The following is a 14,512-nucleotide window of genomic DNA, read 5'->3' as shown; positions in this document are numbered from 1 at the left end:
CAGAGGCAGGGGTCCTGGGGTGGACGCCCATGTGGCTTGAAGAGGCGGGCTTGGATCCAGTCTCCACCCTCCTGCTTCCTCCAGCACCCGCTCTCGCAGGTCCCTGAGCCCCCACGGCATGGCTGCCAGCAACAGGCCTCTTCCTGGTGGTTCCCATGGCAGCAGCCTCAGGGCTGAGGGAGGGGAGCAGGAGAGGGGAGGCAGAGCAGCGGTGTGCAGATGCTACCCCACAGAGAGGGAGACTGTGACGCCAGTCGGGGGTGTTGGCTGGGCCGCAGCTGGGCCTGGAGCCAGTAGGACCGAGAGATGATCAGAGTAAGGAAAGTGGCAGGCAGCGCGCGCCCCGTACGCAGCCCACTTGACATCCAGAGCAAACAAAGAAGGCCCTGTCCCTGCTGTCGCCACCAGTCCCGCTTGATAGATGGGAAACGGAAGCTCGGAGGAATTAAGAGACTCATCTAAGATCTCATAGCCATTTGGTGAACAGCCAGGATTTGAACTCGGAAGCCTCGTTCCAGAGCTCACCTTCTTAACCACGGGGCCACGCTGTCCTGGGCAGCTGCACCCAGCCTCTCAGGACAGACAGGTCACCTCCGGACCTTGGTCCTCTGCCTGGAACTCACTCCCTACTATCTGGGCATCTAGCTCAGCTCTCACCTCCTCCAGGAAGCCTTCCTGGATGTCCTCTGTTAGATCCAACTCCTCCTTCGAGGTCCCAAAGTCACTGGGTTTCCTATAACACACAGCGTTTTCTCGGGTGCTTTGTAGGACTGTTGGCTCCTGGAGCCCAGAGCTCCCTGAGGCTAGGGCCAAGGTCCCACTTACCTTGGCGTGCCCGGCACTCGGCACTGGGCGGCTGCTGACATTCCCCAAACTGACACACACCGGGGGCCATGGTGAGCTGGTGATGATGTCAGCCTTGATAGAATTAGCTTCTTCACTAGATTTTACCTCCTCTCTACGCATTTCTAATAGTTAATAACCCTACTAGCAATGAGCACACGCCGGCACCCGGTGTTCCTTGGTCCTGCAGCAATACCGGGAGGAGTAAATGGACCAGCCTGCCCCAAGCTCGGATGAAGAAATGAGGTCCCGAGAGGCCAAGTCACTGCCCGGGTGGGAAGGGGCCGCCCTGGGGTTCGGCCCCAGATCACCTAACCACAGAGTGTGTTGAATCTTGGGAAAACCTCAAGGTCATGTCTGGATGTCCAGGGAGAGATTTTGCACTGTTAAGCTGCGTGCCCACTTGTCCTGGGTCACCCCGTCCCAGGACCTGAGGACCCCGCCCCCCAGATCATCCCACGTCTCAGCATGTCACTGGCTTTGCATGCGTGCGTGGGCGCTGCTGGGCCTGTGGGCCTCTGCCACCAGCTGCTCCCACTGGCTTTCAGGGGCATGCAGAGTGGTGGGCTGCCCTCCCTGCCCTCCCTGCTCAGAGAAAGGAGGGGTGCACCTGCAGAAGACGCTGAGGGGAGCCCACACAGGAAGTGCAGCTGGCCGGAGAGCCCAGGCCGCCGACACCACGCCCGGGCAGCTCTCCTGTCTTTCTTGGCCTGTTCTCCCCATCGCTGGCCGGCTGGAAGCATTCCGGGTGTTTTAATTTAATTTTAAAAATGTGATCTGGAAATTAATTCCATCCAGATGCAGAGGTTTCTGTTGCGTGTAAGCATATATTTTGTAAAGGGCAGAAGATAAAACGGACGCTGCTTTATGGAGCAAGATGGGAAGCCAGCCAAAGCCACAGACAGCCAATTTTCGGTGTTTTGGGACATTTACGGATTCTAATTCTTTCCGTGTCCCCCAAGTGATAGACCAAAACCTCTGCTGGAGGAATCTTCCAGAATACCTACTGGTACAGGACCAGGTACACCATCAGTAGGGGGCGCCGCGGCCGGGAGGAAGTCCCCGCCCCCGCTCCTGGTGGACCCGAGGAGAGCCGCTGATCGGGCCAGAGGGGAACACGGCTGCAGGGCTCACGGCCAGGCCAGTGCTGGCTGGGAGGTGGCCACGGCCCCTTGGCCGACCTCACCTATGCTATCTGGGCCCTGAGCCCGCTCACGGGGTGGCCTGTGGGTCAGTGTAACAAACTGGTGACCCCGGTGGTGACATTCTGGGCCCGAGACCTCAGGACTGCGTGAATTTAAAGCCCAGCTCGGTGCCTTTCTCTTCCCTGAGCTTTCCTGTCCTCATCTGTAAGACAGAGGGACTACTCGCCCCACTTGACGGCGTCATTTGTGGGCTTGATGAGACAAGCATGGGGTAGGCTCCTGAGAGCCAGGGGCACAGGAATGCTCCGTTGATCCGGGCCCAGAGAGGCCAGGCCACATGCCTAAGATCACACAGCAGGATCGAGGCTGCCCCAGGCAGTCGAGGAGCACGGGCTCTGGGCCAGTGAAGCAGGGCGCGCGACTAACAAGGCAGCTGCTGTCCCTTCCTGCATCGGGCCCTGCGCCCCTCCCCTCCCGCTGGTAATAGCCTTGGCCAAACCATGAGCTTTGGCCCATGGAGTGTGATGAGCAGAAATCAAGGGCCACGTCATGGTTTCACCTGTGATCTCTACCCTCTGCCGCAGGGGACACCCAGCCCCAGGTGGGATGTGCTTCTCGGGCCTCGGTCACAGAAGGCTCCACGCACAGAGCCACAGGTGACCCAGAAGGACACAGCATGGGAGCCCAAAATCAGCCTTCGGGTCTGGAGCGGTGGGGACCGGCGCACTTGTCCCCAGCCTGGCTCTGTCCCAGGTGCATGCGTGTGACGTCAGGCAACTCCTCACCCTCTCTGAGCCTCAGCCCTGGTGTAAGGGAGCCGGGGGACCTTCTCCATGGATCACACCTCCACGTGGATCAAAGGAACTGGTGAGGCGCCTCGCGCCACAACAAAGGCTCACACGTGTTCATATGTCTCCCTCCCCATGGTCTGGCTCAGATGAGGAAACATCGTGATTCTAGATTCTCTTCAGCCTTCAGAAGGCTGCCAGTGTGTATGCAGGCTTTGGGCCTAACAGGGCTTGATGGGGTCGAACAATGGACAAGAACATCCAGAAGCTTCTGACCATACTCAGGGGCTCTATTCAGAACCTGAAGCCTCCGGACAGGGCTATAGATCCTGCAGGACAGAGCCCGGAGCTCTCGGTGCCCAGGCGCTGGGGAAAGGAAAGCTTTTGGGGGACAGAGGTTTCACGTGCAGTCACGGGAAGAACGAGAAGTCGTCCACTCCATCCTCGAGCATACTTCTGCCTTCCGAGAACGTCTCCCACTCTCCGCCTCCTGCGGCCCACCTGCCCAGCGAAGGAGCGCCCCCTCACCGCGCAAGACCCCGCCCCGTGCTACCTTGGTCCCCAGGGAGAGCCGACCGGGGCCCCTGCTGGTTCCGGGCTCTGGCTCTGGGTCCGCCTGGCAAGGGACGGTGTGCAGCACCCTCTCCCAAACACCCAGGGCCTTGGCCCGCGTGGCAGGACGTGGCACCTTGCCGTGGCAGTGGGCCTGGCGAGGCTGCTTCCTTCGCTCTGCCTGCCTTTCTGCCAGGCAGCGAGAACCAAAACAAACCATTCTGTTCCTCCAGAAAAACACAAATAAATAAGTCATCAGAAGCGCGTTCCTTTTCCCTGTCACCAGCTCTGCCCCCTCACTGATTCATGGACTGGGTGGGGGAGGTGGGCGGGCGTCAGGCGCCCTGCCTGCCTGCGGACCCCGCCCATCTTCAGGAAGCCCAGGAAGGGTCATGGCGGCCCTGGGCCCCCTAGGCGGGCAGGACACGCATGGGTCCCCTGCCCCTGCCTCTCCCCATGCGTCTCCTTGTGCTTCACACTCAGGCTGCAGGGACCCCGCCTGGAAACGCTCATTCCTCTGGACTACATGGCTCCCCGCGTCTTAACAAGTTCTGGATGCAGGGGAATCCGGCACCAGGCCTCCCTGCAAGAAACGCAAAGACAACAGGTGTGGTACAGACTACTCTGGGGTCGGCGCAGCCCCTCTCTGGGCCTCCGTCCACCTCTGTGGGAAGGGAGGGGGCGGGGAGGCTCGGTGGGGAATCACAAGAAGGAATCCCTTCGGAGCAGCGACTCCCAACGGGGCGATCCTGACCCCACACTTGGCCACCCCGGGAGACGAGGCTGGTTGTCACAGCCACCTGGAGGGGAGGGGCGGCCCCCCTAGGCTCGTGGGTGGTAACAAGGGAGGCAGCCACAACCAGCGCATGGGGCAGCCCTCCTCCCACACCCTCCCCCGAGAACAAGCCAGCCCCAGGTGTCAGGGGTGCCGTGGTGGGGATCCCCACTCCAGGGCCTCCCCACTCAGATCTGCCTCCATTGGTGGAGGCCCCAGATTGATGAAAGCAGCCTCCAGACGCAGCTGTGCTCCTGGGACGGGCTGCCCCGATCCAGTGAGTCACACAAGCTCCCCGGGCCTCACCTTCCCTGTGTGTGATGTGGGCTCAGGTTGGGCCACCAGGTGCCCTCCGGGACAGGGCAAGGATGGAGCCCAGCATCGAGCCGGCCCCGTGCCGCACGCTCTGTAAGCGCTTTCTGAGGTTAAAGAATCAGAACTAAGCTACCTTTCTTCAATAGCTCCATTCCTCCCCAGGGGAATGGCTTTATTGTATGGCTGAACTCTTCCTCACAGCAACCAGGCCCTGTGGTGCTGACATGATGGGAGTATTCTGTGTGAGATCCTGTGGAAATGTGCAGATTATAGAAACATGTGGGCTTCAAAACGAGGATCCCAGACACCAGTCGCCGGAGCCCTGGAGAAGTCGGCTCGCCTTGCCAAGCCTCTGTCTTCCGTCTGGCTTTCGGCCGGCAACAACAGCGCTCCGGGGTCCTGACCCCAGGGCTGGCACCACTCTCCAGCCTCAGGGAGTCCGTCTGTGGTCTTATAAAAGCCTTGGGTCAGATTCCAGGCCCGATTCCAGCCCCTGTGATGGACAGGACTTGCTGAACGACTTCACACACAGAATTATTCTAAGGCCTGAGCAGATGGCAAGATATTCAGGGGAAGCACCCATGCATTTGAGGAAGGAAGGCTGGGGATCGGCCTTGGTGGGGGGGAGGGAGATTTGGATGATAGTCAAGGAGTCTGCATCTCCTGCCTGACCAAAAGGAAGGGAGATTTCCCCCGAGTGAGCACGGCACAGAGGCGAAGCATTCCAGCCCCGACATCGGACAGACGGAAGGGGGCCCTGACCTCCCAGTGGTGCCACCACTCCCTTCCACAGTCACTCAACAAACCCTCCTTCCGAGAGGACTTTTCCTTGCTATGAAAAAAATACAGCCACCCAAGAGTCAGCCTCAGGCTTACTGGGAAAATATTTGAGTTCTATCAGGACGAAGAGACGAATGCTTGATAATTCCAAAGGTGGTTCTAGAGGTACTAGTCAACAAGACTGGACAAGAAAAAGAAATGAGGCATAAAAAGTGGAAAGCAGGTAAAATTACCATGGTTTGCCAGTTGCGGAATGGGAAATTTAAGAGATTATCAACTGAAAAAGTATAACAAAGATAAAAATTTCAGTAAGGTGGCTGGATATAAAACTCACGTAGAGAAGCTGTTAGATTTCATCGTTCAAATGAGAGCGGGTTAGAAGACGCAGTGAGAGAAAGAAAAGACCCTATTTATATCAGCAATGTATGAAGAAATAAGTATGAACAGTGCAGAAGATGTGCCAACAAAATTCATGAAATTAATCCCAAAACACTATGAAAGAAAATTTGAATAATTGGAAAGACAAACAAATCTTCCTCAACTTACGATGCAGCTATGTCCCAGTAAGCCAATTGTAAGTTGAGAATACCGTAAGCACTTACTATACTCAACCCGCCAAATATCACAACGTAGCCCAGCTCACCTTAAATGTGCTCAGATCACCCACATTAGCCTACTGCAGGGGCAAAACCATCTACCACAAAGCCCATTTGATTATCAAGTGTGGACCATGCCATGTCATTTACTGAATACTGTACCGAAAGTGAGAACCGGAATGGTTGTCTGGGGACAGAATGCTTGCCACTGTGTCAGATGTCAAGCCTCATGATTGCCTGGTTGACGAGGAGCTTCAGCTCACAGCCCCCGCTGAGCATTACGAATGAGGGCTGTACTGTATTCTGCCAGCCTGGGATGAGATCAGAATTCAGTATGGATCCTACTGAATGCATGCCCATTTCGTACTATCATAAAGTTGGAAAGTCATAAGTCGAAGCCTCATAAATCAGGGATTGTCTGTACTGTGTTCTTGGATTCAGTATCATGAAAAGTCCATTCTCTTTGAATTAATCTATGAATTCAATGTAATCTCAGTAAAAAAATACTAAGTGGATTCTTGGAGGAGCAAGACTACACAAGCTGCTTCTAAAGTTCATATAACAAAAGAGCTGGGGGAATAGATTAAGAAGGCATTAAAACATATCAAAAGCCACAGGAGTTAATCCAGTGGGATACTATTGTAGGGGAAGACCAATGAAAGCCATGAAAACGTATCACGATCTATCCAAATCCTCAGATCTAGTATATTATAGTATGTAAGTTTGTAGTTTACATCAGTGGGGGAAAGGGATGATTCAGTGAATGGTATTGGGACAACTGGCTACCCATTTGGGAAAAACAATGATAGAGTTGGATTCCTACCTCAAAACTTTCATCCAAATAAATTCCTAACAGATCAAAGATTTGAAGGCAAAAAATTAACACATGAAAAAAAAAGTGAAGGAAAACATGAGGAGGATTTTTCATGATCTCTGAATAGGGAAAACCTTTCTCAATCTGATACAAAACCCAGAAGATATAAAAGAAAAGAAATGGATCCAATTTGGTAATATAACAACTAAAAATTAAGCACGAGATAAAAGCACCACAAATTTAAAGACACACTGAGAAAAGATTTGCAACTCATTGGATTTCCTTCATATATAAAGAGTCCCTGTGAATAAATAAGAAAAAAGCCAACAATTCAATGGGAAAATGGCAAAGGACATAAACAGCTAGCTCCCAGTAAAAGCAATACAAGTGACTCCAAAGATGTGGAAAGGGGCTTAGTTTCTTTCACTCATGGTAAGAGAAATGCTGTTTCAATCCTGCACGTCTTTCTTTAGCACATCCCCACTGCTTTTCTGCAGGGTAAATTTCTCTTTCTTTACACCCTTGGTCCCTTCCATCAGGGCTGTGGTCTCTCCTGTTTTAATCACCTTCAGGAAAGAGGCTGCGTGCGATTGATCTCTGAGTCAGAACGACCAATCAAATAAATCCTGAAGGAAGGAACGTGTGTTCCTGGCCCCTGCACCTGCCGTGCTTCTAAGCCTTCCATTCCACATCCTCGACTTCACTCAACTTCTGCAGCAGCCTCGGTGGGTGGGTACTGTGCCCATTTCTCAGAAGAGAAGGCTAACATCAGAGGAGAGACGGCCTGGAAAACCTGTCACCTGAAGATGTTCCCAGAATTCTGCAGGCCCACCTGTCCTTTTGCGGTTACCCGGCAGCCACCCCAGGGGAGGGGGTGATGGAGCGGCCCCCGCCGCGGCAGGGGCCCCAGCCCGGTACTCACTTGTGTGCGTAGCCCTCGGAGCCAGCCGTGAGGTTCGCCTGCGTCACCGCCTGAAACTCGGTCTCGTTGCAGCAGTATTTGAAAACTGTGTTGTTATGGTGACAGCAGAGAATGAAGGTTTTGTTGTCCGAGAGCCGGGGGCAGTGGAAGCCAAAGTGATAGCGGCCTTTGTGGTCCGTGTATGGCTCACAGACCCGGAAATGCGCGGACAAGACTGGAAAACAGAGTCCCCAGGCTCAGCGTTGTGGGGGGGGGGCTCCCCCAAGCCCACGGCCCCGGGAGTCCACGAATGCTGGGACAAGGAGCCTGGTCCGTCTGGCCCGGGGTGCTGCTAGCCTCTTCCCTCCCCAGGAAAGCTTTGTGGGCCAGTGCGTGGTCCAGGAAGCCAGCTCTGCGCGGCTGTCCCATCCCAGACCTCCCTCGATGCCAGCCCTGCTTACACTGGGTCCCCCGGATGCACGGCTGCCTCTTAAGCCTCCAGGGATCCCCTCTAGCGGCTCTGCACTTAGCAGGCACTCGACTAGGACACAATATTAACTGCGCTTCTACTATGCTTGTCACACGCTACTTCCCATTTAACCCGCTTGGCCAGCCTAGCTGGCAGGTCTGGGATCCCACTGTATAGATGGAAAAACTGAGGCTCCGTGATCTGTCTGAGCGGGTCAGAGGTGGTAGAGGGACTCCAACCCAAGTCCTGCCTGGGTCTGAAGTCTAGCCCTCTCTGCTCCTGGCACCAGCTTTAATTTCCGCCGCTACCGTGTGGACTGGGGATGGGCCCGACCACAAGCCCGGGACGCCTGGCTGGAGCAGCAAGGGCACAGGAACCGGGTCCCCCTCTCAAAGGGAGCAGCAGCTCCTTGATTCCAGGACTTCTCCTACACTAGTGCTCTAGCCCCTGAGGTCCCCAAGGGCCGGCCTTCGCTATCCCCAACTCACGGCCACGGAGCTGCCCTGGCTGGGGACCCCCCCTCCCCAGGGCTCGAGGAGGGAGCCCGCTCACTATTCAGCCACAGAGGCTGCTGCAAACCCAGGACAGTATTTACCAGGCGTGCGGATGGTGATAAATAGGAGGCAGAGCCTAAGCAAATATAACAATGGAAAAAACCTGGAGCCCGCGGTCTCTGGCTTAATTAGTATCTTCATAAAAGGGATCGCTGTATCTAATTTGTATCGCTGAAAAGGGGCTTCGTTGGCTGAATACATTTCTCTAACCACAAAGGCTCTGGTTTTGCAAAAGCTCCTCTGCTCCCTCGTTGAAAGCTCTGTCTCTGCGGAGAGGTAATCAGACAGCAGCCCACACGGCTCCCTGTGCGCCCGGGGCTGCTGGAGGGGAGTCCCAGCTGGGTTGCGCTGGCCGGTGGGCGGACGGGCCTCACGAGTTAGAGTGCTGAGCCTGGCTTGGGTAGTCTCATGAAATCCTGTGCCCAAAGTACAGCGCCCTCGTTCGTGGGGATAGACGTGACCAATTACAGGGTCTCAGAGTTTCAGGGGTCAGAGGAGCCCGGCAGGCCTCCGCGCTTGGCCTTGACCTTGGGAAACAGAAGATCCTTCTGCAGGGTGACAGGTCACTAAGGACGCCCTATCCTCAGTGTGGCATAACCCATCTCCCTTAGTCTCATGTACTCCCATTGTACAGAGGAGATAACTGAGGCTCAGAGCAGTGGTCCACAGTGTGGACCTGACCTGCCTCATCCGATCTTCCAGGGACGGGCACCAATGCGGCTTCGTAGGCCCCTCAGCACAGACCTCCCGAATGAGCCACGCTGACCTGGGAGGCAAGCCCTGCAGGGGAGGTGGACAGGCTGGGGTTTGGGACCTGCCGGCCCAGAGGAAGGACGCATGGCGGGGCTGGATGTGACGATTGGAGGCAGAAAGCCCGGTGTGTGTTGGGACAGGTGAGGACGCCCTGCTGTGGGTCGGCTCACAGGGAGCTGGATGTCTCCGCCACAGGCAAGCAGCTAGTCAGAAAGACCGGCTCAGGCCCTGGGGCTGGATGGAGAGGACAAGGCCGGAGGCAGGAACCCGGGAGGGAAGGGACGGGGCAGGGAGGTGGCCTTCGAGCTGGGCATCAGGGAAGCCCACTGTGCAGGGCTGGGCTGGGGAGGGAGGCTGAGCAAAGCAGGGGACAGAAGTCCCACCGAGGGTCAGGCACTCGGGAGGGAGAACGAGCTGAAGTTGCCCAGAGCTAGGAGCTTCGACAGCGGGGTCCGAATCCTGGAGCACGCGGGTCACCTGCGCCATCACGACCTCTCTCGGCCTCTTTCCCCCCGCAAATGGGAGACCCCTGGCAGCCTGGATGGCTGGGGCTCTGAGGAGAGTTTTGTAAACAGCAAAGCTTCGGCCTCGCTTTGAGCAGGGACGGACAGGGCCGTTCCTGCCGGCTTCCGGTCTCAGTGTGGTTCTCAGCCTGCACCTGGGGCCCCGAGGGCAGAGGGATGCTGTTCGGAGGCCGGTACTTACGAACCAGGAGAACCGGTCCATGTGCAGAGGGGACACCAAGGAGAGAGCCTCTCACTTGGGTTCCAAGGGACGAACGCAGTGTGTCAACAGCTAACAGCTAGGTGACCGTGTGGCCTTGGGCAGCTCACGGTCCTCCTTTGAGGCCTGTTTCCTCATTTGTAAAAGGGGTGCGGACCTCCTCCTCTCTTCCAGGAGGCAGGGAGGACCAGATGCTCTAATGTAGGAAACAGAGTCAGGGAGGAGTTTGGTAAACAGCGGCCCCCACACCCTTGGCCTGGCTTTGGCTGTGCTGTCCTGGAGCCGGCCGTCCCCAGGGCCCGTCATGGCCTTCCTCAGAGTCAGGCCCTCAACAAAGGGGCAAGAGGGCACGAGGAGGTCTTGTGCACAGATGCATGAGCAAGAGATATAGAGATACAGAGAGATAGAGACAGAGGCAGACACACAACAGGTGCCTTGCTTAGCCTGGGGCTCAGACAGCCCCCGCTGGTGCCAGAAGGTAGGGCGGGCTTCTCCAGGCACCTACTTTCGTTTGGAACCATGGAAGGACTTGCTTTATGTCCACCTTTGTAAACAAGAGTGTGAGAGCCCACCTGCTGTCTCAGGGGGATCCTAGGAGGTGGTCGGGTGCCGGTAGGCGGATTAGAACCCCAGCCCCTGCACTAAGCTGTGTTGCCTCCTGCTAGCAGGCTCGGCTCTAAGACTCAGTTTCCTCATCCATACAGTGGGATGACTGTGACGTTTTAGACCTGACTTTTGGAGAATTTGTGCAAAGGCTTCTCACAGGGCTGGCAGCCACCATTAACCCCACCGAGCCAGGGACGACACTCAGCGCGGCTCCCGCAGCACGCACGTGGGGCACGGCACACAGTAGGTTCTCCCCAAACGGCAGCAAATATTAACTCCTCACCAGCGGGAATGCCAGGGTCTAGGGGCAACCCCTGCCAGGACCCAGAATCCCAACTGGGCTCGTGCTGACCCCGGGAAGGGACCCACCCCTGTGCCCCCCTCCCCACCCAGACGGGCGCCCATTCTACCTGCAGAAATCAGCAACGAGAGGACGGTGAGCACGTTCAAGGACTGCTGGCCACAACTGGTCATCATTTGGCTGGCATCGATCCGTGGGGAGCTGCCTGTTTAACGAGATCCGGCAGAGGCTGGGTGTGGGCTGCCTTGCCTGCGGGCGCAGACACGGGCTTTGCTGCCCACAGCGGGGGGCCGGCGGGGAAGCGTGTTTGCTGGGAGCAGGGGCTGGGCCGCGGATGATGGAAACGCCGCCATCCGATTTCCTTCCTGGAATGAATGACCTCCCCCACCAGTCCACTGTCACCTCCTTTTCTTTTCATGGCAAGAGGAGACTTAATCAAAGGAGGACCGATGGCTCAGGTGGTGGAAACAACAACGGCTAGGCTGGGGCCAGTGGGCCGGCGTCCCAAGGGCAGGGGGCCGGAGCGCCTGCTGCTCGCAGGGACCCGGGCTGGGGTGACCGGATAGGAGCTCGCGCACCCCCCGGGGAGACTTGCAGGACCCACGTCTCCTTGCAGTGCCACTCACCGTGACTTCCATTAACCCCTCCACCACCCGCACGGAGCCGGGCACCTTCCATGCATTACGGACACAGCAGTGGACCAAACAGACGGCAGGCAGCGCGAAGAGGAGTGTGTGCCTGCCCAGCTCGCGCTCCAGGGAGCAAGGCTGACAGCGTGCAGACAAGCAGATGAATATTTAAGACGCTACGAGGCTCCTGGGGATACACCCTGAAGAACTGAAAGCAGGGGCGCAGACAGATGCTGGCACACCCGTGTTCACAGCAGTGCAAGGCACAGCGGCAAGAAGTGCAAACAGCCCTGGTGTCCGAGGACGGGTACACGTGGGAGCAAAAGGGGCCGATTTGCACCGCGGAATAGGATACAGCCTCAAAAGGGAAAGCGGTGCTGACATGGGCCACGACACGGATGTCCCCTGAGGACATGGTGTTGGGTGATGTGAGCCTGACACAAAAGGACAAACTGTGTGTGACTCCACACCCATGAGCTTCCCGGGGTCGTCACGTTCTAGGGACAGCGAGTAGGATGGTGGGTGCCGGGGGCTGGGGAGGGGTGGGAGTTCGTGTTTCACAGGGACGGAGGATGGAGGGAATCCTGGAGACGGACGGTGGTGACGACTGGGTGGATGGATGCCACTGAACTGTATGCTAAAAATGGTTAACACGTCAAATTTTATGTGTGTTTTACCACAATACGCAAAGCTATGAGGGGGAATAAAGCCAGGTGCGTGGGGGGCAGGTACAGAGTGGTCCTGGGGCGTCCTTCAGACAGGATGACTGGGGGGAGCCGTGGGTGGAGGTGACAGCGGGCAGACCTGAGTGAGGCAGGAGTGAGCAGCGTGGCTATCGGGAGGAGCAGCGCTGCAGACTAGAGAGCAGCAGGTGCAAAGGCCCCGTGGCAGGAGCAGCCTGGAGGCCAGTGGGGGGCGCTAGAGGGTGTGGGTAGCAGGAGGCCACCTGACCAACCCAGGACAAACCTGAGGGCAGCTCGCCATTACCACCCCTCCCTGCAGGGATGCAGGAATGAGGGCTGGGGAGAGGAGGAGGCCTACGTATGCTCTGTGTAAACTCAGAGGCCCAGCTTGAGTCTCTGTGGGCTGCAAGCTGCCAGCGGCTGCAGAGAAGTATAGACACGCAGGATGGGGATTAATTTGTTGAGCAACTACTATGTGCCAGGCTCGGGTCCTGCACACCATCCCTCCCTTCGTGGCCCCCCATCATGGCATATAAATTGTGTCCACCCAAGTCCTCATGTTGCAATCCTAACCCCCTGGTACCTCAGAATGGGACCTTATTTTGAAATAGGGTCACTGGAGATGTAGTTACGATGCGGTCACCCTGGAGTCCGCTGGGCCCCAAGTCACCACAACTGGTGACCTTATAAGAAGAGGAAATTTGGACACAGAGACACACTCAGAGAGGAGACCATGTGAAGATGGAAGCAGAGGCTGGGGTGATGCCTCAACAAGCCAGTGAACCCCAAAGATCTCCAGCAAACTTCCAGAAACTGGGGGAGAGCCTGGGCAGACCCCCTGGGAGCACCCAGAAGGATCCATCCCTGCCCACACCTTGATCCTGGACTCTGGCCTGCAGACGGGCAAAGCACACACTTGGGTTGTGGGGAGCTTTGCTCCGGTGGCCCCAGGACACCGTCACACACTCCCATGGGATTGTCCCAGGACGGGTTGGGAGGGACACTGAGCTATGGTGGGTGCTCACATGGGAGCCAGAGCCTGAACAACCCCCTCACCACCACCCCGCCCTGGTGGAAACCTGTGTGCCCTGCCAGCCAGGCTGTACCCCCATCTACAGAGCAGATTTTTGGGGGTCCCTTGACCCCTCCAGTCCTGTCCCTTTTGGTGAAGGCCTCCGCCTCCCAGGGGAAGGTCTGAGAGCAGAGCACACCCTGCAGAGATGTGCCACCAGAGAACACAGTTCTGGAAAAGTGCACTGGGAAGGGCGTGCCACAGTCTGCAGGAACCGCCCTCTGACTGCCCAGGCTGTCCCGGGGCACATGCTCTGGGCCCAGACAGCTCGTCTTCACCCTCAGGAGCTCGCAGCCCGGTCAGGGAGGGCACAGGGGTGACAGCTGGGGTCCGACGAGGCCCGGAGTCCTCCTGAATAGGGGCAGGCAGGGCAGGGAGTCACCCTGGGTGACCCGGAGGCTCGAAACTTCTGAGGGGGGGAGACAGGACTGAACCAGGCCAAACGCAGGGGGCGCGGATGGCGGGGCCCCAAGGGTGACCCGGACCTTACTCTCCCCTGCAGCGCGGCCCGCAGGGTGGACCCAGGAGGCAGGTGCTGCTGGTCCCAAGTGTGAACCAGGGGAGGAGCGGGGAGCGGAGAGAGGGTCCGGTGGAGCTGAGCGCCTTCATCCGGAGGTTATGCAAGGCTCGCATCTCTCGGGCAGGCTTCCCTGCACCCATCGGAGCCCCACCGGAGCCCCGCCGGCTGTAAGCTCCTTAATTGTTCTCAGCCTGGGCCTCCTTCCGGCCTCCTTCAGGGCCCTCGTGGGAGGATGAAGGAGATTAAAGCATTTCAAAGTGCTTAGCCAGGATTTGCACTGAGGAAACCCAAGGATCCGCTCTGGAAAACACGAGGGGGGCGGGCAGAGTGGCAGGTGCTCTGAGAGGGCGCCCTCCGTGGTGGCTCCGCAGGGCAGGCAAAGGCCCACTGAGGCTGACTCGGGGCTCCGGAGCTCCGGCAGAGCAGGTGCCCCATGTCTGGAGCCAGGGCTCAAGTCCGAGGGCCGGTGGGTTTGTTGAATGAATACAGGGTAGGGGGCTGCTCCTCTGCCTTGTACCCAGGCCCCCCTCCTGCCGCTCTGGCCCCTCACCCCCGCGGGTCCTCCTCTTACTCCTGTGAGTCCGAATCCTGCAGCACCTGAGAAGGGGCTCCAGGAGGCCCCCCGGATCCCATCCGCTGGGAGAAGTCCGTCCCCCTATGAGACACTCCCCGTCCCTTCTCCTTCATTCACGC

The 14,512-nt window shown here is 57.6% G+C and overlaps 1 protein-coding gene across 2 annotated transcripts in view; it reads right to left on the bottom strand.

Annotated features, from left to right (window-relative positions):
- Nucleotides 1-14,512, bottom strand: part of SHISAL1 (shisa like 1) — a 129,542-nt gene that overhangs the window by 34,076 nt on the left and 80,954 nt on the right. For both annotated transcript variants that reach the window (XM_004771149.3, XM_045083728.1), the window contains exons 2-3: nt 11,025-11,120; nt 7,531-7,744 (exon numbers count right to left, since the gene is read on the bottom strand). In XM_004771149.3, coding sequence (XP_004771206.1) covers nt 7,531-7,744; nt 11,025-11,091 — 281 coding nt within the window. In that variant the 5' untranslated portion in view covers nt 11,092-11,120. The remainder of the gene's footprint in view (nt 1-7,530; nt 7,745-11,024; nt 11,121-14,512) is intronic.

This window comes from Mustela putorius, unplaced genomic scaffold (assembly GCF_011764305.1).
Source record: "Mustela putorius furo isolate JIRA1106 unplaced genomic scaffold, ASM1176430v1.1 tig00000738_pilon_pilon_pilon, whole genome shotgun sequence".
NCBI classification, from domain to species: Eukaryota; Metazoa; Chordata; class Mammalia; order Carnivora; family Mustelidae; genus Mustela; species Mustela putorius.
Note: the sequence above shows the minus strand (reverse complement) of the source record. Positions and strands in the feature narration are given on the sequence as shown.